This window comes from Fonsecaea erecta (genome assembly GCF_001651985.1).
Source record: "Fonsecaea erecta strain CBS 125763 chromosome Unknown Scaff36, whole genome shotgun sequence".
NCBI lineage: Eukaryota > Fungi > Ascomycota > Eurotiomycetes > Chaetothyriales > Herpotrichiellaceae > Fonsecaea > Fonsecaea erecta.
The window spans coordinates 242-19,902 of record NW_017387279.1 but is presented as its reverse complement, the minus strand read 5'-3'; the positions used below and the strand labels follow the sequence as shown (position 1 = coordinate 19,902).

Here is a 19,661-nt window from a genome sequence, read left to right as displayed (position 1 = left end):
TTAGCTAGATAGCTAGAGAACCGTACTATTGCAGCCGTTCATCTCCACTAGTGTGGTGGATTCCTTACTTCCTTCTTTTCTTCCATGTGATACTCACGCAGACATTCCTAAACTGCTTAGTCATCCGCATCCCAGATTCGAACTATACTTTCCCGCTTTATGATGGTGCCAAAATCATATCCTTCCGGGTTGCTGGAGTTCTTGAAGGAGCTTTCAAATATGAGTCGACACTTGAGCGAGTATGAAAGTGCCTTTGCACAAGAGCGCTTTACAACACTACTTGAAGAGCACACGCTTGGTTACATTGATCCTTGGGAATCAGTCCAGATAGAGGTCGTTAATATCAACAAGCTTAAACAGAACTTCGACGGAGGAGCCCCGGTTACCATTCCGACATCCGTTGCACCAAGATATGAAACGCTCTCCTTGGAGGTTCATGAGGTTCTGACTGATGAGTCTGGTGTTAGTCAATTTCAAGAGAAAGAAGGCCTGAACATCGAAATTAGCAATATCTCGAATGTTGCGGTACGCAAGCTTGAAAGTTTTACTCCCCATATCTCGTCAGAAATCGGAAGCTCCCACACATTTAGCGATTTTGCGACTCCTTTAGAGCCTTTGGGATTCGACTCGAAGGAAGCACGGGTAACATTCACAGACCACACGGCCGCGCTGGAAAAGGACTTCGTTCTCACCGTGAAGCTCGACGCCTCCACTTGTATCCCAGGCAGTCCTGGAGGGTTCGCCGGATCAGTGTAGCGGGCCGGCGCTTATGGCTACTTTGTGTCAGCACGAGTTTTGCAACCTACAATATTCGGCTGAAAAATTAGAGTGTGAAATCATTTTCCTCGCAGACGGATCGGAATCCATGGGCGGTAGTCGAGGAAATGCTTCAAAAAGCAAAGCTAGAGTTTCTCAAGAAGCTTCCAGAGCATTGCCATTTTAATATTTACTCATTTGGATCAATACTTAGGCCACTTTGGCTAAAGTCGAGGCGAAACACGGAGAGGACGCGACAAGCTGCTAGGCTACATATTACTTCCTTCAAGCTGACATGGGAGATAAGGTAATTCTTCCGGTCCTAAAATCTGTTACAGAGCATCGGTTGGGTTGGGACACTTCAGCACAATTTATCCTCTTGACAGATGGAGAGCCTCTGGACATTGAGGAAATAGTCGGTTTCGCTGCAAATGCCGCCAGAGAGTCCAGAGGCGCATTCCGCATCTTCCCGGTTGTTATTCGTTACGCCGACTCGCACAGATTGTTTGAAGGAATCGGGAACCAAGACGGAGGTTTTGGAGAGGTAACAGTTGTCAACAGACCGGAAAAGTTGGCAGGAATAACCAGCAGAATTCTTGAAGGAGCTCAGTTACCTTGGAAATTTGAGGTAATAACGCTTTCTGGCTACCTCAAGCCTGGAGCAAAATCCGATACAGAGGTGGTTGAGCATCCAGCTCAGACTTCCGAGTATTCTTTCCGTCGAACAGCCTACATTCAAGCACCCTGCTACGTTTACTCGCTGAATCCTTTCGCATGGCCTACGATCTTCTTCCTATTCCAGCATAAACAAAGCACACCTATAAAGGGCGTCACCGTCAAGGCCACACTGCCATCTGGCATGGCCGCCTTTAAGGAGATACAAGTCGAGTATGCTCGCTCCAAGTCATCCACCATCCATCAACTTGCCGCCAAGGCTATAATGCTCGATCTCGAAGCTGGCCAAAGCTGGACGCATGAGGCTGCGTCGGAATCAGATCCTAGCAAGAGGGAGGAAGCTGAGAGCATAGGGCGGAAGTGGTGGATCGCGGGAAAATGGGCCAGCTTCGTTGCAGTAAGACATGACAATGCCGAATCGTGGCTGGATCCTACCAGGTCCAACATTCCAGACCGGTTCCCGTTGAAATGCCGTTCCCAATCTCGATGATGAAAGCCAATTACGAAGAGAACGTGCCTTGGAGAGGTTGAAGAGGGAAGCGATGCAGCATCCTGAGGAGGTGCAGAAGATGAAAAAGGAGCAGAACCATATAGAGACGCAGGAGATTCGATTCTCGAAGGTTACTGGATCCCTGCAAGGTTCACGAAGTTCACAAAGTTCGAAAAGCCAGGGGGGATACGAAAGAACACAACAGGCGGAAGTTCTGGTCGCGAAAGTTTGGTCAAATCCATTGGAGGGCTACAGGATTCTCTATCTTGATCTGCTGCTTGCATTTCTCATATTTGTTATCCTGGAAGCGTCGGGTTGGATAAAGCGAGCGCTTTGCAGTCGTTATCGAACAGCTGCGACATCGGGATAATGCAGAGAATAGAAAACCTGCACGTCGATGACAAGACGGAGAATCAAAATGAGGGTTTGGTTCAGGTGCTGTGTTACCTCTCAGAATATGTATCTCTTCGACGCCGTTCTGATTCGGTAACACTTCCGGAACTCTGCTCGGTACGCAGTTAACCCCTGAGGGTGGGTGTATCATACCGTGCTCAGGATTGCACAGCCACAGCTCAAAGTGGCTTCGCCATAGCGCAGGCCAAATGGTGGGGTTCTCAGACTTTGGAGAGGTCATGATCCGCCGCGAAGTACGAGGTACCTCAGATGATAAAGGTAGGTACGGAGTACCTAGTGCTCTTTGCTAACTTTCTCGAGGTTAGCACTTTGACACCGGCTGTTCCTATTGCGCTGCCTCTTTTGGAAGCCAACTGGAGATCTCAGGCCGATACCATCGAGCTAAGCTCCCGTTATCCGTGGGTCTCGTGGCCAAGCCGGACATTGTGTCGCCGCTCGACCAACCCTAAACGTACAAGGGTCCACCAATGGCCCAGGACGTAGCATACATTTCCTTGGGTGCTGTGGGAACATGTGGCAAGGCGCCAGGAGCATATACCTCAGGGTTCGTTGGTATCAGAACGCTCATCATCTTACGGAGCCTGGCTAAATATCACGATCACAGACAACCAGCTGACCAGTAGCTCTCCAATGGAGGCCCCAGTTGTGATGGGCATCAGTGCCCCAACTGCGAAGACGGTTTCGACGACTCCCAATGCTGTATGAGAACCCTGCTACGATGATTGGCCTCAATGGCGCTTGTTCACGCACTCACATTGTGGCCCAGAAGAAAGTAAGGCCCTTGCCTTTTGTTTCTTTTGTCTCTGGAGGCATCGCTGGCGGATTCGAAGGGTTTTTGACTGTAAGCCTCCTCAATATTCACGTCGCCTTGTGCTTGCTCCCTTGGCCGTCATACTAAAACAGGCAAGGACAGTATCCCATAGAATTCGCGAAGACCAGCGTTCAGCTGAGAAACAACTATGGCTCCAACAACCCACTGAAGGTTGTCTGGACTGTGATCCAGACCAGGGGCGTCCGCTCCCTCTACACGGGCTGTGGATCGATGGTCATCGGCGCGACGGGCAAGGCCGGCGTGCGTTTTCTCTGCTTCGACACCATCAAGGCCCTGCTGGCCGATTCGAATGGCAGAGTGTCCTTCGCCCGCGGTGTGCTGGCGGGCATGTGTGCGGGCGTGGCTGAGTCCGTGGTCGCACTGACGCCTACGGAGAGGATCAAAACGGCCATGATAGACGACTCCAAAGGAGCACGGCGGTTTCGTGGCGGCTTTCATGCCGCGACGTCCATGGTCCGCGAAAAGGGCTTTTCAGAGTTGTACCGTGGTTGTACGGCCACGACGTCCAAGCAGGCTGCCACCTCAGCGGTGAGGATGGGCAGCTACAATTTTCTGCAACAACAAGCCAAGAAGTATCAGCTCGACAAGAGTCCCGCGGCGACTTTTGGCATGGGTGCCGTGGCTGGCACCATCACTGTCTACGCCACACAGCCCTTTGACACGATCAAGACACGGACCCAAGCCGTGGCGAACACGGGCCTCGTCGAGGCATGTCGGTCGGTCGTCCAAGACGCCGGGATCAGGGGGTTCTGGAAAGGGAGCACAATGCGTCTGGGGCGGCTGGTGCTCAGCGGGGGCATCATCTTCTCAGCCTATGAGCAGATCAGTGCGTTTCTGACCAAACAGGGGCTGTAAATGGGCACATTGAGGAGCGCGGCCGTTGTTTGCTAAATGGCATTTCTTCTGTCTTTTTCCTTCAATATTACAGAACAGAGCCTTGCAATCTCCATTTCCATCCAGCGGAAGGCCTGGTCTGAAGAGGCATTGAAACAGGGACTTTGTTAAGGGATCTCGATGTTGAATAGATATAGAGATTGTAGAATGAATAGATGGGCGTATCGAAATGCCACTTTTTTTTATACTACTTTATCTAAACCTCCAACACTTATTGCCTTCCGCAGACCCAACGCAATAACACTGACGCAAAATGCAACAATGTATCCGCGACACATGCCCAAGGTACAACAAGGTAAGCCGTTTACAACCTCGATTGAACCTGGCCAGACTGGCTTACAGCCTTTGCCGCCGCAGCGCCCGCTCGTCGTCCGAAGACTGTGCCTGAGGTCAGCCCGCTACCGCCGGGGTAGTTCTCGAAGAAAAGGCCGCCCATCATCTCGCCACAGCAGAATAGGTTTCCGATTTCCTTATCTGTGATCGAAGAGATGACGCCCGCCGTCTGTGGGTTCACGGCAATGCCACCAAAAGTGAACGTGATGCCGCAGGTGACGTGGACGGCCATGAAGGGGCCCTTATCGACAGGTAGTGCCCAGTTAGTCTTGCCCAGGGGCAGCTTCATGGCCCTGGACTGCGTCGAGTTGCCGTCGCGAATCGATGGATCCCACTTCTTGTTTGGATTCTCTTTCTGAAAGGCGTACACGGCCTGGTTGTACTGGTATATATTGTCGATAAACGCCTGCTGGTTCTCGAGACCAACTCCGGCGAGTTTCTCAGCTAACTCGGGGATAGAGTTGGCCATCATCTGCCGAACACGCTCGGGACGGTACTCTTCTGACCGCAACCATGGGATCGTCCGTTGATCCCAGATCTGGAAGGCCGACTGATTCGGCTGTTGGAGGATAGCTCGTCCGAATTTTGCGTAGGTATAATTACGCAGGTCTATTCCTTCGTCAACGAATCGCTCCCCCTTGGTGTTGAACATAAGGCCGAGTGGATAGCCAGATTTGGTGAATTCGTTGGAGGCCACCTGGTCGCCCGCGTGGGCGGGCGCGTTGGCATCCCACGCGACCGAGTGACATCCGGACCAGTTACCCGCTTGCTTAGCCTTGACGTCGCGAATGACCGTTTCCAGGACGTCCCCGGTGTTGTAGGGGGTCCCGCGCACCTTGGCGAGATCCCAGCTAGGGCCTAAAAGCTGAGCTCGCAGACGAGGATTGCTCTCGAAGCCACCGGCGGCGACAATCACGGCGCCCGTCTTGATCATGACCTCCTTTCCATTAGATCGGACCATCACGGCCTCTACCGCGCCCGTCTGGGGGTTCGTAAACAGTCGCTCTAGCGCCGTCGAGTAGTAGCACTGTACACCGTGCCGACGGGCGTTGGATTTGTGGTCGGCAATTAGCCCTTTGCCGCCGTCCTCGGTTTTGAGAGCAAGACCTCCCCAGAACTTGAGACGGCCGTCCACTTCGTAGGCCTGGCGATTGAACGAAAGCTGAAATCGAATACCTTGTTTTTTCAGCCACTTAATGGCGGAATTCGAGTCCTGGATCAGGACCTTGCTTAGGGCTGGATCTGATCTACCGGCGCATACCCGCTGCATATCGTTGGCAAAGTCCCGTTCCGTGTACGGTTCCATGTCGATCCGTTTGGCGGTGGCCTCGTCGACATTATTGACCAAAGGTAGTAGGTCGTCCGCGCCATGGTGTACTGTACGATAAGCACCAGCAGTGAAGTACGTGTTGCCGCCGGCCCAGTTCTCGGGGGCCTTGTCAATGAGAATCACATGTTTTGCGCCACCCTCTTTGGCAGCGACGGCGGCAGAGAAACCAGCATTGCCACTGCCGGCAACGAGGACGCAGCAGGATGATGGGAGGGCCATGGTGGTTTGTGGTTGAAGCCAAATTAGAAAATTCCCTCTCTGTCTATCAGCGAGATGCCAGCAAGAAAGGAATTTGAGCCTCCAGTATTAAGATTGAAGCCGTGTCGAATGCATATAAAGATTTGGAACTTCAAAATTACGCTCACCGCTGGCTTCTTTCTCATAGCCGTCAAGTCAAGATGAGAAGCTCCGTCGAGAGAGCCACTAAGACGGAGATTGACTCTCCGTTTTGCTTCTCCGTCGAAATGAAAGCCTCACCCACCACTTCGGCTCCATCGCCGCACACGGTGGAGTCTTTGGTGGAACCACCCCCGGCATCGTGGCAAGCGCAATACTAGGCTGAGGACACCAAGGGTGAGAACGCTAGCTGCAACAGGAGTCCATCCTTTCGGCAGTCCTTTTTTCGATCGGTAAAGGAAGGGTGTTTGCACAAAGGCCCAACCATCGCTTTGGCAATCCAATTACTGACGACTTCTTCCTCCGGTTATGAGCCTCGGTAGAGGCAGGACTCCGGATTGCTGGGCACCACCAAGCCCTAAGCGTTAACCGGAAAACTGTTCGGCAAGATTCCTACGCCGGTAAGGAGAGGTGAGGACAATGGTGGACCAACTGTCGAGGGGAGGCGAGAGGCTTTGCCCGAATCGAATGGAGAATTGGTCTCCAGCCGGGCAGGGCAGTTCATCTAAAGGTGAACCGGCGAGAAACAAAACCAACTGACTCCGAATCGATGTCTCATGATCAAGGGACACTGGCACATCAATCATATCTTACCCCAGTCTCAACGTAGTGCAGCGGGCTGTTCTGGCAAAACAAACATGACGGAGATCCTGTGCAAGGAGATTCCTTACACTGTAAGGGCGCACCATCTTCTGCTCATCCGGCACTTGTATTGGCTGTACTTCTGACAAAGTGACTGCGCAGTTCAAGGATGCCTCCCTGCTCGACCATCGATCCTTCATCGGTGGTCGATGGGTCGAGAGTTCTAAGGGCGAGAAGTTCCCTGTCTATGGTGAGATGAGACTGCGCGACAACACAGTCAAAGATAGGTATTGACCGACAGATTATAGATCCCGCGGATAACAAAAAAGTCTGGGATATCGCGGACCTGACGCGGGACGATATCAAGAGTGCCATCGACGCTGCCCACACGGCCTTCAAGACATTCAGAAAGGTCTCGCACCGGGATCGACGATGGCTGATGCGTCGCTGGGCAGACCTCATCAAGGCCAACGCGGATGACCTGGCGGCCATTTGTACGTTGGAGCTAGGGAAACCTTTCAAGGAGTCCTTGGTGACGGTTAAGGTCGGTAGTTCTCTCTTGTTTGGTATCAGCGTCGTAAGGTCAGGTCGCCGAAGCTGAGGCTTTGCGCGACCCATCACTGGCCATCCAGCTTTCCCTTTACCTTTACCTTTCCATTCTCCTAGCTTGGCCCGGTTTCCTCCGCTGACAAGGCACAACTTTCCAGTACGGCACCGACTTCATCGACTGGTTCGAGGGCGCCATTGAGCATCAGTACGGCGAGACCATCCCCGCCGCAAAGAGCGATAACCGTATCTTCACCATCCGGCAGCCTCAGGGCGTTATCGTAGCCATTACCCCCTGGAATAGTCCTATCGCCATGATTACTCGCAAGGTCGGCGCCGCTATCGCCGCCGGTAACACTGTCGTCTGCAAACCGGCCCCTGAAACTCCTCTATGCGCCATCGCTGTGGCTAAGTTATTCGAACGTGCCGGTGGCCCTCCCGGTGTGTTAAACATCGTCACCGCCTCTGCTGGCCGTGCATCTGACGTAGGTAAGGAGTTCACTGAGAATCTACTCGTGCGCCACCTGTCCTTTACGGGTTCGACCGCCATCGGTCGCTACCTACACAGCGAATGCGCAAAGACCTTTAAAAAGACCTCGATGGAACTAGGTGGCAACGCGCCCTTTATTGTATTTGAGGATGCCAACCTCAATAAGGCCGCCGAGGGTCTTATTAGCTCGAAATTCCGCTCGTCTGGTCAGACCTGCGTCTGCGCCAACCGCATCTTTGTGTCGTCCAAGATTATCGACACCTTCGCCGCCGTGCTGGCTGAGAAACTCGACACAACCTTCCATTTCGCTTCCGTGTGGGATCCTGAGTGTAACTTCGGCCCGTTATACTCGGCAAAGGCTTTCGAGAAAATCGATGCGCAGATCAAAGACGCAACCAATAAGGGCGCGAAGATCATTTACGGTGGCCCTACCAACGGCATCTCTGAATGGGGTCCGAATTTCTTCCCACCTACAATTATCAAGGGCGCGACCAAGGACATGCTGTTCATGGAACAAGAGACCTTTGGACCCCTAGCCTTCCTAGTCCCCTTTGATACAGATGACGAGGCTATTACTCTAGCCAACAACACTAATACCGGCCTCGCCGCGTATTTCTATACGGAGAGCATCTCGCGGGTGTGGAAGGTTAGCGAGGAGCTCGAGGCAGGAATGGTCGGTGTCAGAGTCGGCCTCATTAGTGCCTGTGAGCAGCCGTTTGGAGGCATAAAGGACAGTGGTACGGGACGCGAGGGTGGTAGGCATGCATTGGACGAGTACACCGAGGTCAAGAGTATTACAGTCGGTGTATAGAGGTCAGGAATCCTAGGAAAGTATGATAATAATACTATGCGAGATAGTTTATGAAACAGTAAGTCCTCCAAAGTATCACGAGTCCCACTCTCCCCAGCAGTAGTGGCCGCTCAACTTCGGCTAGGATATTAGGGATCTTCTCTCACGGGGAAATGTTTCAGTTAACTCACTGCCTTGAGGTCGGCGTACCGTCCTGTCTGTATGTCTCTAGTTGAAGATCAGAGCACATCACGCATGACCAGCTGCTGGCATTAACCCATGCGATCAATATTGGTTCACACTTCTCCAAACCTTGGTTTTGATGTAGGGGCTTTTTGTCTTCAATAATTACAAACAAGCTGGAAAGGTAAGCCCGAAGCAGGCTGGATTCAAGGTATATGATGTGTAGGGTTGGTTAAATATAGTAAGCTAAGCCCTATTAGTAGACTTTGACATAGACCGGGTCGGGTCGGGGTTTCAGGGGTAGATAACCCGACTCGTCGGGCTATTAGGCTAGCTAACGGCCGGCCTACACCCGACTCGAAATATATCGGGTCGAGATTAAGTCGGGTCGAGTCCGATCTATATCTCGCACTAGGTCGATAACGAGATTAATTTTAATAATTTTAGTACTATTACTACTAATATTACTACTATAGATAGTTATTCTAGTATTGGATTTTATATATCTAGTCTATATATATAGATATCGCGATTAATATTATCGTTATCTCGCGATTCTAGTCCTTTTTAAAGATCTAGTTACTCTATTAAGAAGATATAATCTTAAAAATTAAACTTCGAGCTATTTATAGATTATTCAGTCGAGTTAGAGAGTAAACTAATCTAATTAATTAGATTATTATTAGACTAGATAGGAGTTAACCTAAACCCGACCCGGAACTCGACTTGACTTAATCTAGGTCGGGCCGACCCGGCCCATGTCAAAGCCTAGTTATAATATTACGGGTTCGGGCGTTTTTGGCGTTACTACTATCTATAAAAGAGTATATAAGGTCTTTAAAACTAGCTAGATCTATAGATTTCTGGAGCTATTTTATAGTCATAATTACTAGTGTCGTAGCTTATATTTCACACCAAGATAAGGTGCTCTGTGGCCGCTGAATACTACAATACTTGACGACGACTCTTGACCTCTCACACTCTCCAAAATCCCTTTCCGTTTCAAGTGATTGTCTGTGCACTAGCAAGCACCGCGGTTGTAGCCGTCAAGACTCCATCATCCGTCCTTTTAGAACGAATTTCTAGCTCTAGGTCCAGCCATGAGACGGGGTTCCCGGAAGTGTTGGATGGTTCGAGCTAAGCCTCGGGTCTCCATCCGACACCCTAAGGAGCTCCTTGTATTAAAAATGCTGATGGCTACCTGCTCGTAGTACTAGGCCAGCCTCTCCGACCTTCACCTATCCGCGAATACTGTACTTCGTCAACAAAATGCCTCTCTCTGTTGACCCCGAATATTATGAAGCGGTGGCGCCCTTGCTCCCAGCCGTAGCGACGTTGCCGAAACCGGGGCTGCACGACGTTCAAACACATCGGGAAAGGGGCGTCGCCGAACTCGGTCTCCTGATGAGTCGTGTCGCGCTGGCAAAGGACGTGGATCAGAGCGTGCACGAAGTCGAGGCCGCCGACGAGTTCAAGATTCCGGTCTACAGGTTCGCCGCAAAGACGACCCGCTCAGCGCTAGGCCCGGCCATTCTCCATTGTCACGGCGGAGGGATGATTCTTGGGTCGGTCGCGGCCTTTGCACCCGCCCTGGCCTCGGTGGTCGAGAGGACTGGAGTGCCTGTCTTCAGCGTCGAATATCGCCTGGCGCCCGAACATCAAGACACAACCCTTGTAGATGATTGTTATGCTGCGCTGGTCTGGCTCACCCAGAATGCGAAGCAGTTCAACATCGATCCAGCCAGGATAGCGGTCATGGGAGAGAGCGCCGGAGGTGGCATCGCCGCCGGGGTGGCCCTGATGGCGCGAGACCAGAACCTGCAACCCCCTCTCGCAAAGCAGATCCTCGTCTATCCCATGCTGGACGACCGCAACATGGTCGCCGACAAGGCGATCGAGCCCTATGCGCTCTGGACCAACGACGACAACGTCACCGGCTGGACGGCGTTGCTCGGGAGTCGAGCAGGGAAGGAGGACGCCGACGTGTCCCAGTACGCGGCCCCGGCGCGGGCGAAAAGCCTGGCTAGACTGCCGCCCACGTTCATCGACGTCGGTGGGCTGGACATCTTCCGCGATGAGGACATGACATACGCCACCAGACTGGTCGCGGAGAACATCGACGTCGAGTTCCACCTGTATCCCGGGGTGCCGCACGCCTTTGAGTTTCTTGCGCCCGAGACGAGTGTGGCACAGCGGGCACACGCAAATCGACTGGCGGCGATGCAGAGCTTCTAGAAAAGGTGTTCACGCTCCGATGGAGGTGACGGAGATCTATCAGGAACCAAAGGAATCGGGAATAAGAAATCCCTAGTACCCCATCTGGGTCCACAATCGGAACTAGTCCTGTGCGGGGGTGAAATAGTATCGCGAATCGCGGTGTTGCGTTGGTCGAAGTCCATTTAAACGCGTTCACTATTCATAGCACCTTCAGCTTCATCATTCGTCTTTGAATGGCCTAGACGGGTAGTCAGCGAAGTCACCGCCTGGCCCATCCCTTGACCGACTCTCCTCCCTGCTTGTGTTCGTGGCTTCGCTTCCACTCCGCAACTCTACGCGCCGTCTAACTAATCCACCTTGGGATCTTTTGCCGGCTCGCCTTAGAATGGGGACTGCCACTATCTCCAGAATACCATCCGCCTACGCTTCCTATCGTAAGAGATAAACTCTTTGCCGCGGTTCGTGCCCTATTCATATCTCTCTACCGCTATCTCAAGCGCGAGCTCCGCAAGAGCGATGAGGTGGAGGTGTCGGCCGAATACTGAATGTCAGGATGCGAGGCATCCTTTTGATTCCAATCCAAGGGCTGTCGGGCACGGCCCAGATGTTGACGCGCTTAAGAGACTACGAAGCGCGCCCGCACCCCACCGCCCTGCTCGTCCATGGACAGGGCTCGGGCGTGTCCTCTATGGTTGGCGTTGTGCAGGATGTCTGAGGAGAGCCCGCGGCGGTGATGCTCAAAGAACACAAATATCAGGGATCTCGACCTGACTGCATCTTTCAGATTCCTATCTCTGTGTCTTCATCCGCACATTGACCGTGGCCGCAAAGGAAGAAATATGATGGATGACGACCGTTCAAAGCCACCACAGAGTAAACCCCCTACCTTTCTTCCGCTTCTTCGGAACCACGTGCAGCCAACTAATTCATCTTGCAGAACCCAAAGCCATGTCCATCACCGAGACCAAATTCGAGACAGGTCTCGAGGAGGTCTCCTCCATCGAGCAAAGCGAGGTGAAGGTGCTGAATCTCACCAAGGCCAATGTCAAGGCAAATATCGGCCCGTTGAGTTTGATCGCGCTGGGCTTCAACATCTGTAACAGCTGGGCCGGTGTGGCGGCAACATTGCAGATTGTCATTCTGCAAGGCGGGCCGGTGACCCTCCTCTATGGCATGTTCATCAGCACCACCGCTGCACTGAGCCTGGCTCTCACCTTGGCCGAGTTGGCCAGTGTCTATCCTACGGCCGGTGGGCAATATCACTTCGTCTCCATTCTTGCTCCGGAGAGGACGGCTCTGCTTCTATCCTACATCTGTGGAATCTTCGCCGTCTTTTCCTGGGTGGCCATCGGTGCTGCAGTTTTGATGGTTCCGGCCGAACAGATCGTTGCCATGGTCGCCGCGTATAACCCAGGCTACGTGCCCAAGGCCTGGCACGAATTTCTCATCTACCAAGTCCTGGCCCTGTTTGTGCTAGTGATCAATATCTTTGTCCTCAAGAGGACGCCGCGGCTCCACGATGTCGGATGTAAGCCGATCGACTCCTCCGGCCTTTGACTCGATGCTGATCTCCTGATTCGCCATATAGTTGCTCTCACCCTCACGCTGTTCGTGACCACCTCCATCACACTCCTCGCTCGTTCCTCTCCCAAGGCACCCTCGGAGTTCGTCTGGGGCACCTTCATCAATGAGACGGGCTGGCCGGACGGGCTCTGTTTCCTCACTGGTCTCCTCACGACGGCTTTCATGTTTGCGGGCATCGACTCCACGCTCCACCTCGCCGAAGAGTGCCAGAATCCGAGAAAGGTGGTTCCTCGCGCCACAATGTTGGCGGTGACCATCGGCTTTCTTACCGCGTTCCCCTTCTCGATCATTCTTTTGTACTCGATCACGGATATCGATGCCATTTTGGAGATCTCGGGGTATGTTTCCACGGTTGGCTGGTCATGTTCCGAACAGTACTAACCCGTGGTCTGTTAGCTACATCACATTTGAAGTGTACGCCCAAGGCATGCGGAGCGAGACGGCAGCTGCGATTTTCACGGCCGTGGGCGTGGTTTTGAGCTGGTTTGTGCTGAATGCGATCGTCCAGACGTCGAGTCGCATCACCTGGTCCTTTGCACGCGACAACGGGTTGTTGTTTTCACAATACTTGACGACCATCCACCCAAAGTTGGAGGTGCCGGTCAATGCCTTGCTCCTGAACTGGGTCATCTTGGTGATTTGTGGCTGTATCTTTGTGGCATCCCAAACCGGTGAGATTGTCCCGACTGCTCGCCTCCATTCGACGAACTGAACCCTCAATTAGCTTTCAATGCCATCCTCTCCTCCGCGTTTGTCCTCCAGCAGATCTCTTTTATTCCTCCGGCGGCCCTCCTGCTGTATCGACGACGGTCGCCCGAGTTTTTGCCTCCGAATCGAGCCTTCCGCCTTCCCCCGGTGATCGGCTGGACCGCCAACATCCTCGTCGTCGTGTTTGGACTCCTGTTCATCGGAGTCTTTTGCATCCCGCCGTTCAGGCCTGTCACAGCCAGCAACATGAGTACATCTCACTATTCCTCACCTTCCTTCGTTTCGTTCTTTTGTCCTGCCACATATACTGACGCCAAAGTTAGATTATAGTTCCGTGATGATTGGTATTGTTGGGGTGATAGTCGTCATTAATTGGTTCCTCCATGGCCGAAGGCACTATCACGGCCCCAGGATCGAGCTGCAAGAGTAGAGCAGTGTGTAAACAGTCTCGATCCCCCTGCAAAAGTGGTGGCTCTATTGAAACAGTCTCTACAAGACCGCACCGTTTCGTCTGTGCACACCACCCTTGACCCATGAAAGACATCAGCCGGAGTCAATTGAACATGCTCTCAGTTTCAGCTCTATTCTTTGCTTGGGGGCCAAGGGGTCAAAAGCCGGACAGTCGAAGAATTATCATATTCGATTGGGGTTTTTGCTCTGGTAGAACATGACATGCCTGTGATATACAAGTGCCTATTCAGGCCGTAAGTACCTACCTATTACGGCAAGGCGCCGTCGGGAATACGGTGATACCTGGAAACGGGCTCTATAAGACCGCCGTTTCGAGCCCTCGGGCAAACTCCCAGACCGCGGTTCCCTGCTGCTTCTGACGGCGATTTCGGGGGCCGGGTGTGCACCTTTTCGGCCTGGACCATGTGGGTTGCCTCCGACTAGATTTAGATGTCAGGTAGATTGTTCGATTCTGGTTCCTATTTTCGCCTTTATCTAACCGCCCCCTTCCCTGACGCTGGATCTGAACGACATCGTCGGAGCCCAACGAGTCCACGCTGAGACGAAATCTCGCTCTCTTTGGGTAAACCAAGTTTTTACGGAGAATTCAATAAACTGAGTATCGGGTCAAGGCGGTATTGTCCGGGCGTTTCAAATCTCGATTTGTCGAACGACGGCTCAGATACCGAGAGAACAAGTTCTGAAAATCACGCTACGGCGACTTGGGCATGTCGCCCTGCAGCCCACTCGTGGATCTTCTCAAAGCTTCTACACACCCTCAAGACGTCCGAATCGGCCTTCAAGGAGCCGTCTTCTTGTCGCTGGAAGATCCCCACGCTCGTGTCCCCGACACATATGATTGTCTGTCGCAGCAGATCGACGCAGTGCTCTACTCGAGATGAAATGGGAGTCAGTCGATGTTGTCTCAGTCTTCAATTTGTCTCCCTTGTCTTTATGTGGGCAAGACGGCGTGTGAAACATACCGAGGTGGCCCATTTTCTTCGTGTCCTTGGTTCCGTCCGGATAGGTCACCCATCCGAATATCTCGGGGTACAGACTCTGACGAATACGATCCTGAGTACACGGTCAGAGTTACTAATACATCTGTGAGGGGTGGGAGATGGCCGGTCATGTTGCTTACCAGGCAATGTAACTCGTGGAAGACTTCCAGGATCATGGCGTGCTTATCTGGATGGCCCTTAATATTCGAAGTCTTTTGAGGGAGGAGAGCATTCTCTTCGGCGGAAATGATGCTCGGTCCCGCTGTTGCGAGGTATGTCAATTTTTCAGTTATCCCACGATATCGATCCGACGGAAGATTTCGTCACGAACAATATTGGTACAGATCTAACCACAGTTGGTTCGTGGCGTTGCTAGGCCCAACGTATGCCTTTGCGTCGGGGTCATTGCTGAATGCAAAGCCTCCTTTGATCAATTTGATTTCATATTCAATGTGGTCGTTGACAGGAGCTGGATACACGGCGAATTAGTAGCGGCTTGAGACTCTATATGACGCTCTCGATGGGCTAATTCTCACAGTATAGCTGGAGCATGGGATCATGAATCTGTCCCTTTCCGGCCCGCCGATGTAGAACAATCACTGCAGCGACCAGAAGGAGGATGGCGAGGTGGAGAATGGCAGTATAAAGTGATGGGAATGGACATTTCCGATGAACAGGTCTTTTCTCAGTATGGTACAACGCCTCCTCTACGCCGTCAGAGAGCGAGTCGCGGTAAGTCAACAACAGGCTCTTCGACGACGATTCGGCCGAGTCCATTGTGAAGCGAGACAAGTTCTCTGAATCTACAGAAGCAAGGAGAAGAGGCTTTTGGGGGCTGGGCAAGGTAAGAGCGATGGATGTTTGAGATGCCCAATCTGTCAAAGGAGAGACAGTCATATCTAAAAACTTCCTGGGGTCCTCGGTCTTCCTCCTAAGCAATGACTCGATACCATACCTGGACACAATATCCCGAATACCTAGACAGCTACCACTTCGGGTTAAAGACGCTTCGAGGTATAGGCGGAGGTGGTGCGGTGGACTGGGCGAAGGATGGTGGATCCCGCTTGCTATGCTACAGTACACTTACGAGCCACGCACCGCAAGCTAGGACCGCGCTTGTGCCATCCCTGGCTTTTCTTTGAATACTACTGGCGGTAGATGGTCAACCTCAAACCCGTTCCTCGAGCTTCTTACCGTCGAACTCACCGCCTCGTTCTCAACGCATCTGCAATCAGCAAGGACGACCGAGAGCTCGATCCTCTTTACGTAAAGCACGGACCGCTATACGATGCGCTGTGCTTCGTTCATCTTTCCGTTAATGGCGATCTCCGCAAGGAGAGAAAGGGCACTCACTATACGCAATACCCAGCCCGGATGGTATCTTGCTTCTTCGTTGTTCCAAGTTATCAGCCTCTCGTTCCTGCCCTCTATAGATCCAGCGTGCCTCAGGCGATTGCACGGTTCTCCTTAAGCTGCACAACAATGCATTTTGGCCACTTTTCATAGTTTGCCTGAACACCGTTCGCGCCTCGGCAATCGGCATACGAGCTCATCGATATCTAAGCCCTATCGAGGTGGACAGATCTGGGAGCGGGGACCGCTTCTTGCGACCGAACCCTTAGTGCTTATGAACAATTCCAACATTTAAGGCTCAGGCTTTCTGGGGATTGTACCTCGTATGGAGACATGGCGCGTGGAAACTCCAAAGCTAGCGCTTATTACAGTAACCTAACGCTTATCACGGTGGATAGAAAACATAGCCCGAAGTAGAAGGTGGTTCTACAGCTAGTCCCACTCTAGCGTCTATCGAGTCGAAGAGTACTTGCTGGCAGCGTCTAGAATCTATGCTTGTCGGTGCTCCTCGAGTGCTAACATTCCGCTGCACGCTCGGGTCAAAAGTACGTGCTGACTGTCTACCACTGCCCCTGTTGACCAATTACCCATCTTTGTCAAGGTAGATTCCTCGATAGATGTTTTAAATTCGTGGGAAGCAACGACATATGACCCCCTCTGCGCGACGCTACAGAGTAGATCTCCACCGATGACTGACTTGCTCAAAATCTAAGGGACTTTCCCGTATGGTCCCCGATCCACCGTCCTTCTGATTCTCCACTTTCTCGCCTACTGACGCTAAAGCTTTTGAGCTCTCTGCGGACCGATGCCCCAAGTACCTTCAGGATTGCGTCGTGCAGTTTGTAGCGTGATAGACGGAGACCAACCTGCGTCGTAAGAGGAGTGCTAAACCCCTTCCTGAGCGGCGTCCGAGTATCGACGTCGAGAATTTGGCTCGGGATCAGTGCTCGGGGTTGGCGGGAGGATTTCTCCGTTACCGCCACTGTTGGGAGGACATCGAGGAACGGATATCGTTACCCAGGTAGGACAAACTGGCCAAAAGTAGAATTACCGAGCCTCACTATTGAACTCGGGTATAAAGAGGCGAGGTAATCGAGATGAAGCCGTTCGTCTCGGTACCTCTCAGCTTTCCAGCGACATCAAACTGATATTTGCCCAGAGTTTCACCTCCCTTCAATATCAATTCCAAAGCCCCGCACCCGGCTACCATCATGCGGTCCTCCACGGCATTTCTGGCCATTGTGTTTGGCGCCCAGCTGGTTGCTGGCCTTCCAATCATTGTACGTCCAAAGGAATCTCTATCCCAGTGTTCGTTTGCTGATGACAAAAGGGCGGGCCTCAGCCAATCTCTGCCCCTATGGTGAAACGTGAGCCTTCGGAGAAAGGTTCTCTGACGGCAGACTGGTTGGAGAAGCGCGAACCTTCTGAGGCGGGCTCGTTGACGGCGGACTGGCTGGAAAAGCGTGAACCCTCGGAGAAAGGTTCGTTGACGGCAGATTGGCTAGAAAGGAGAGAGCCCTCCGAGACGGGGTCTTTGACGGCAGACTGGCTTGAAAAGCGTGACCCTTCCGAAAAGTGCGCTCGGACCGCAGACTGGCTGGAGTGAAGAAGACGGAGAGGGTGCCAATGATTCCCGGCTCAAGAGAAGCGAGACGAGAAATGATAAAATCCGACAACAAAGAATTTTGTGGTTGGTATAATGGCCTCGAAGTTCGGGCAGTGACAACCGTACGATGTCCTGACTCTCAGCCGTCTGGTTAGTCTCTAGAATATAGAAGTGTGCCACCCCTTGATCCTGAACAGCGGGACGAGATCACAGCACAGGGCGTGCACACCTTCAGCGCGAGGCATGCTGACTGGCACGACGATTCCTGTGTGTCAGGCTTCTCTTTCTATTGTGCCAGATCATCAGCAAGGCCGACCTTGTCGTCGCTGGGGGGATGGAGCGGTTTATCTGCTCAGCTGGTGGACGGAAGGCACCAAGCTGACAAGCATTGACATCCCTGTGCTTATGAATGAAAATTGGTAAATGTAGTATCTGGCTAGTTCCAAACCATGTAGTCATCCTGATCACTGACCATAGCCATGGATAGTGAGCACAACGTGAATGAAGTCGAAGAACTCGCTGAGCGGAGCGAGAAGTCGCGAGGCGGGTGTTTTGAAAGCCGCATGGTCGGTTTGGAGTCTGAGGTGAATCCCAACGGGTTCTGAGACCTCCTACCTCGTACACTCCTTGGGTTGTTGTTGCCATGGATGGCATTAAAGGAGGCTCAGCACTAATACATTCTCAGCGCGGGAGTGGCCGCTTTTTCCGCCCAAACCCTATTGCTATTGCCTATGAGAAGGACCCGTTAATCCACCAGCAACGCACTAGCTTCTTGGGAATTTTAGGTCATGTTTCTCAACTACGGAGTATACAGTGTGAGTTACTGGCGTACTCTTTAGGCATTGCTTGAGTATGGCCAGACACATATTGTACTTCGATCTCCCTCATGCTTAGTCTACATCGCAGGGTGCATCACAGCCAGCTGGAATGCCAACTTCAACTCGCTCGTAATCGTCGCAGGTTGGCGAGGAGCTTGTTCACCACGATCTGCAGCATATCCCGCGCTGTCTTCTCCCTCCCTTCCTGCACCAGGCCAAACAGGTCCCACACGCGGATGAACTTTGTGCTCTTGGCCTTGTTGGGATTGTTAACCGCATTGAATGCTCTCTTCATGCCGTCGTGGTTTCTGACGAGCGGCAGGTCGGCCTTGTTGTTGAGCGCCACCGAGAACAGGATGACGGCGGCTAAACCGGCGGCCAGAGCTGTGGCTAGCGAACTGCCGGTGCGGGAGAGCGTCGTCCCGAGGGTGCGATCGAAGAGGTCGTCGTGCGACAGCACCGACAGCTCGATGCCCGGGAAGATGAAGTCGACTTCGCGGTCGCCGTTCCACTCCCCTTCTTTGTCGGCGGCGTTGGCGGTGCCTATGACGAAGGTACTGCTTCGACTGCACTTGGCCGGATAGTCGCCGTCATTCTTGCGTAGTGTCATTAACACAGCAGAAGAGCACGTGACTCGTATAGGAGAAGTATCCCTATTATAACGGTAGGGCACATATGAAATGGAGAAGGCTCTAAGGATATATATTCCTATATAACGAGAGACTAAACTAAGGGAAAGAAGAAAGGAAGGAAGGAGAGAAAGGGTACGGCGCTATACTTTTATATAGCGACTATCTCTACTAAGACTCCGATATACTAAGGCGCTCTTTCTATATAACTAATTAGAGATATATACTTATTCCGTATCTCGTCCGGGATAATATCGGTCCGTTACGATTCGTCTTTATTTAGCGCTATATTAACCGATATAGAACGTATTATTAAGTCGGGTTAGATCTAGCTAGATCTAGTTAGATCTAGTCTATCTATACTTACGGCCGTAATATTACCTCTCTCTCTAAGTAAGTCTATCCTTAGGCTTATCGTTATCTTTATACTCCGTTAAAGTCTCGTTATTCTCCTAGTTCCGTATCTATTTCTTCAAGCGTCTAGACGGATCTAGCTTATTCGGGTTCGCTATATAATAATCTCTCACTTTATAAGGCGTATTCTTAAAGTCGGACGCTAAGTACTATTCCGGATCGTCGTCCTA

General features: G+C 52.2%; 10 protein-coding genes across 10 annotated transcripts; 7 read left to right on the top strand and 3 right to left on the bottom strand.

The window, feature by feature from the left end:
• Nucleotides 1–219: 219 nt before the first annotated feature.
• Nucleotides 220–756, top strand: AYL99_12111 (hypothetical protein; the record flags this gene model as incomplete). Its single annotated transcript, XM_018843592.1, has 1 exon — nucleotides 220–756. One exon carries the CDS (start codon nucleotides 220–222, stop codon nucleotides 754–756), a length of 537 nt encoding a protein of 178 aa, XP_018687087.1.
• A 295-nt stretch (nucleotides 757–1,051) lies between these two features.
• On the top strand, nucleotides 1,052–1,921 carry AYL99_12110 (hypothetical protein; the record flags this gene model as incomplete). Its single annotated transcript, XM_018843591.1, has 1 exon — nucleotides 1,052–1,921. The coding sequence occupies one exon, from the start codon at nucleotides 1,052–1,054 to the stop codon at nucleotides 1,919–1,921; it is 870 nt and encodes a 289-aa protein (XP_018687086.1).
• Nucleotides 1,922–2,965: 1,044 nt separating this feature from the next.
• AYL99_12109 (Tricarboxylate transport protein) lies at nucleotides 2,966–4,022 on the top strand (the record flags this gene model as incomplete). Its single annotated transcript, XM_018843590.1, has 3 exons — nucleotides 2,966–3,034; nucleotides 3,102–3,176; nucleotides 3,249–4,022. 3 exons carry the CDS (start codon nucleotides 2,966–2,968, stop codon nucleotides 4,020–4,022), a joined length of 918 nt encoding a protein of 305 aa, XP_018687085.1.
• A 343-nt stretch (nucleotides 4,023–4,365) lies between these two features.
• On the bottom strand, nucleotides 4,366–5,943 carry AYL99_12108 (precorrin 3B synthase CobZ; the record flags this gene model as incomplete). Its single annotated transcript, XM_018843589.1, has 1 exon — nucleotides 4,366–5,943. One exon carries the CDS (start codon nucleotides 5,941–5,943, stop codon nucleotides 4,366–4,368), a length of 1,578 nt encoding a protein of 525 aa, XP_018687084.1.
• Nucleotides 5,944–6,758: 815 nt separating this feature from the next.
• Nucleotides 6,759–8,549, top strand: AYL99_12107 (hypothetical protein; the record flags this gene model as incomplete). The annotated part of the gene is made up of 4 exons (XM_018843588.1): nucleotides 6,759–6,794; nucleotides 6,865–6,952; nucleotides 7,011–7,246; nucleotides 7,410–8,549. The coding sequence occupies 4 exons, from the start codon at nucleotides 6,759–6,761 to the stop codon at nucleotides 8,547–8,549; spliced, it is 1,500 nt and encodes a 499-aa protein (XP_018687083.1).
• Nucleotides 8,550–9,980: 1,431 nt separating this feature from the next.
• Nucleotides 9,981–10,946, top strand: AYL99_12106 (triacylglycerol lipase; the record flags this gene model as incomplete). Its single annotated transcript, XM_018843587.1, has 1 exon — nucleotides 9,981–10,946. The coding sequence occupies one exon, from the start codon at nucleotides 9,981–9,983 to the stop codon at nucleotides 10,944–10,946; it is 966 nt and encodes a 321-aa protein (XP_018687082.1).
• A 930-nt stretch (nucleotides 10,947–11,876) lies between these two features.
• On the top strand, nucleotides 11,877–13,558 carry AYL99_12105 (hypothetical protein; the record flags this gene model as incomplete). Its single annotated transcript, XM_018843586.1, has 5 exons — nucleotides 11,877–12,456; nucleotides 12,517–12,850; nucleotides 12,909–13,183; nucleotides 13,237–13,470; nucleotides 13,551–13,558. The coding sequence occupies 5 exons, from the start codon at nucleotides 11,877–11,879 to the stop codon at nucleotides 13,556–13,558; spliced, it is 1,431 nt and encodes a 476-aa protein (XP_018687081.1).
• An 819-nt stretch (nucleotides 13,559–14,377) lies between these two features.
• AYL99_12104 (hypothetical protein) lies at nucleotides 14,378–15,448 on the bottom strand (the record flags this gene model as incomplete). The annotated part of the gene is made up of 5 exons (XM_018843585.1): nucleotides 14,378–14,559; nucleotides 14,654–14,744; nucleotides 14,812–14,933; nucleotides 15,003–15,140; nucleotides 15,208–15,448. 5 exons carry the CDS (start codon nucleotides 15,446–15,448, stop codon nucleotides 14,378–14,380), a joined length of 774 nt encoding a protein of 257 aa, XP_018687080.1.
• A 1,787-nt stretch (nucleotides 15,449–17,235) lies between these two features.
• Nucleotides 17,236–17,630, top strand: AYL99_12103 (hypothetical protein; the record flags this gene model as incomplete). Its single annotated transcript, XM_018843584.1, has 2 exons — nucleotides 17,236–17,304; nucleotides 17,355–17,630. The coding sequence occupies 2 exons, from the start codon at nucleotides 17,236–17,238 to the stop codon at nucleotides 17,628–17,630; spliced, it is 345 nt and encodes a 114-aa protein (XP_018687079.1).
• Nucleotides 17,631–18,566: 936 nt separating this feature from the next.
• AYL99_12102 (hypothetical protein) lies at nucleotides 18,567–19,058 on the bottom strand (the record flags this gene model as incomplete). The annotated part of the gene is made up of 1 exon (XM_018843583.1): nucleotides 18,567–19,058. The coding sequence occupies one exon, from the start codon at nucleotides 19,056–19,058 to the stop codon at nucleotides 18,567–18,569; it is 492 nt and encodes a 163-aa protein (XP_018687078.1).
• Between the last annotated feature and the right edge of the window lie 603 nt (nucleotides 19,059–19,661).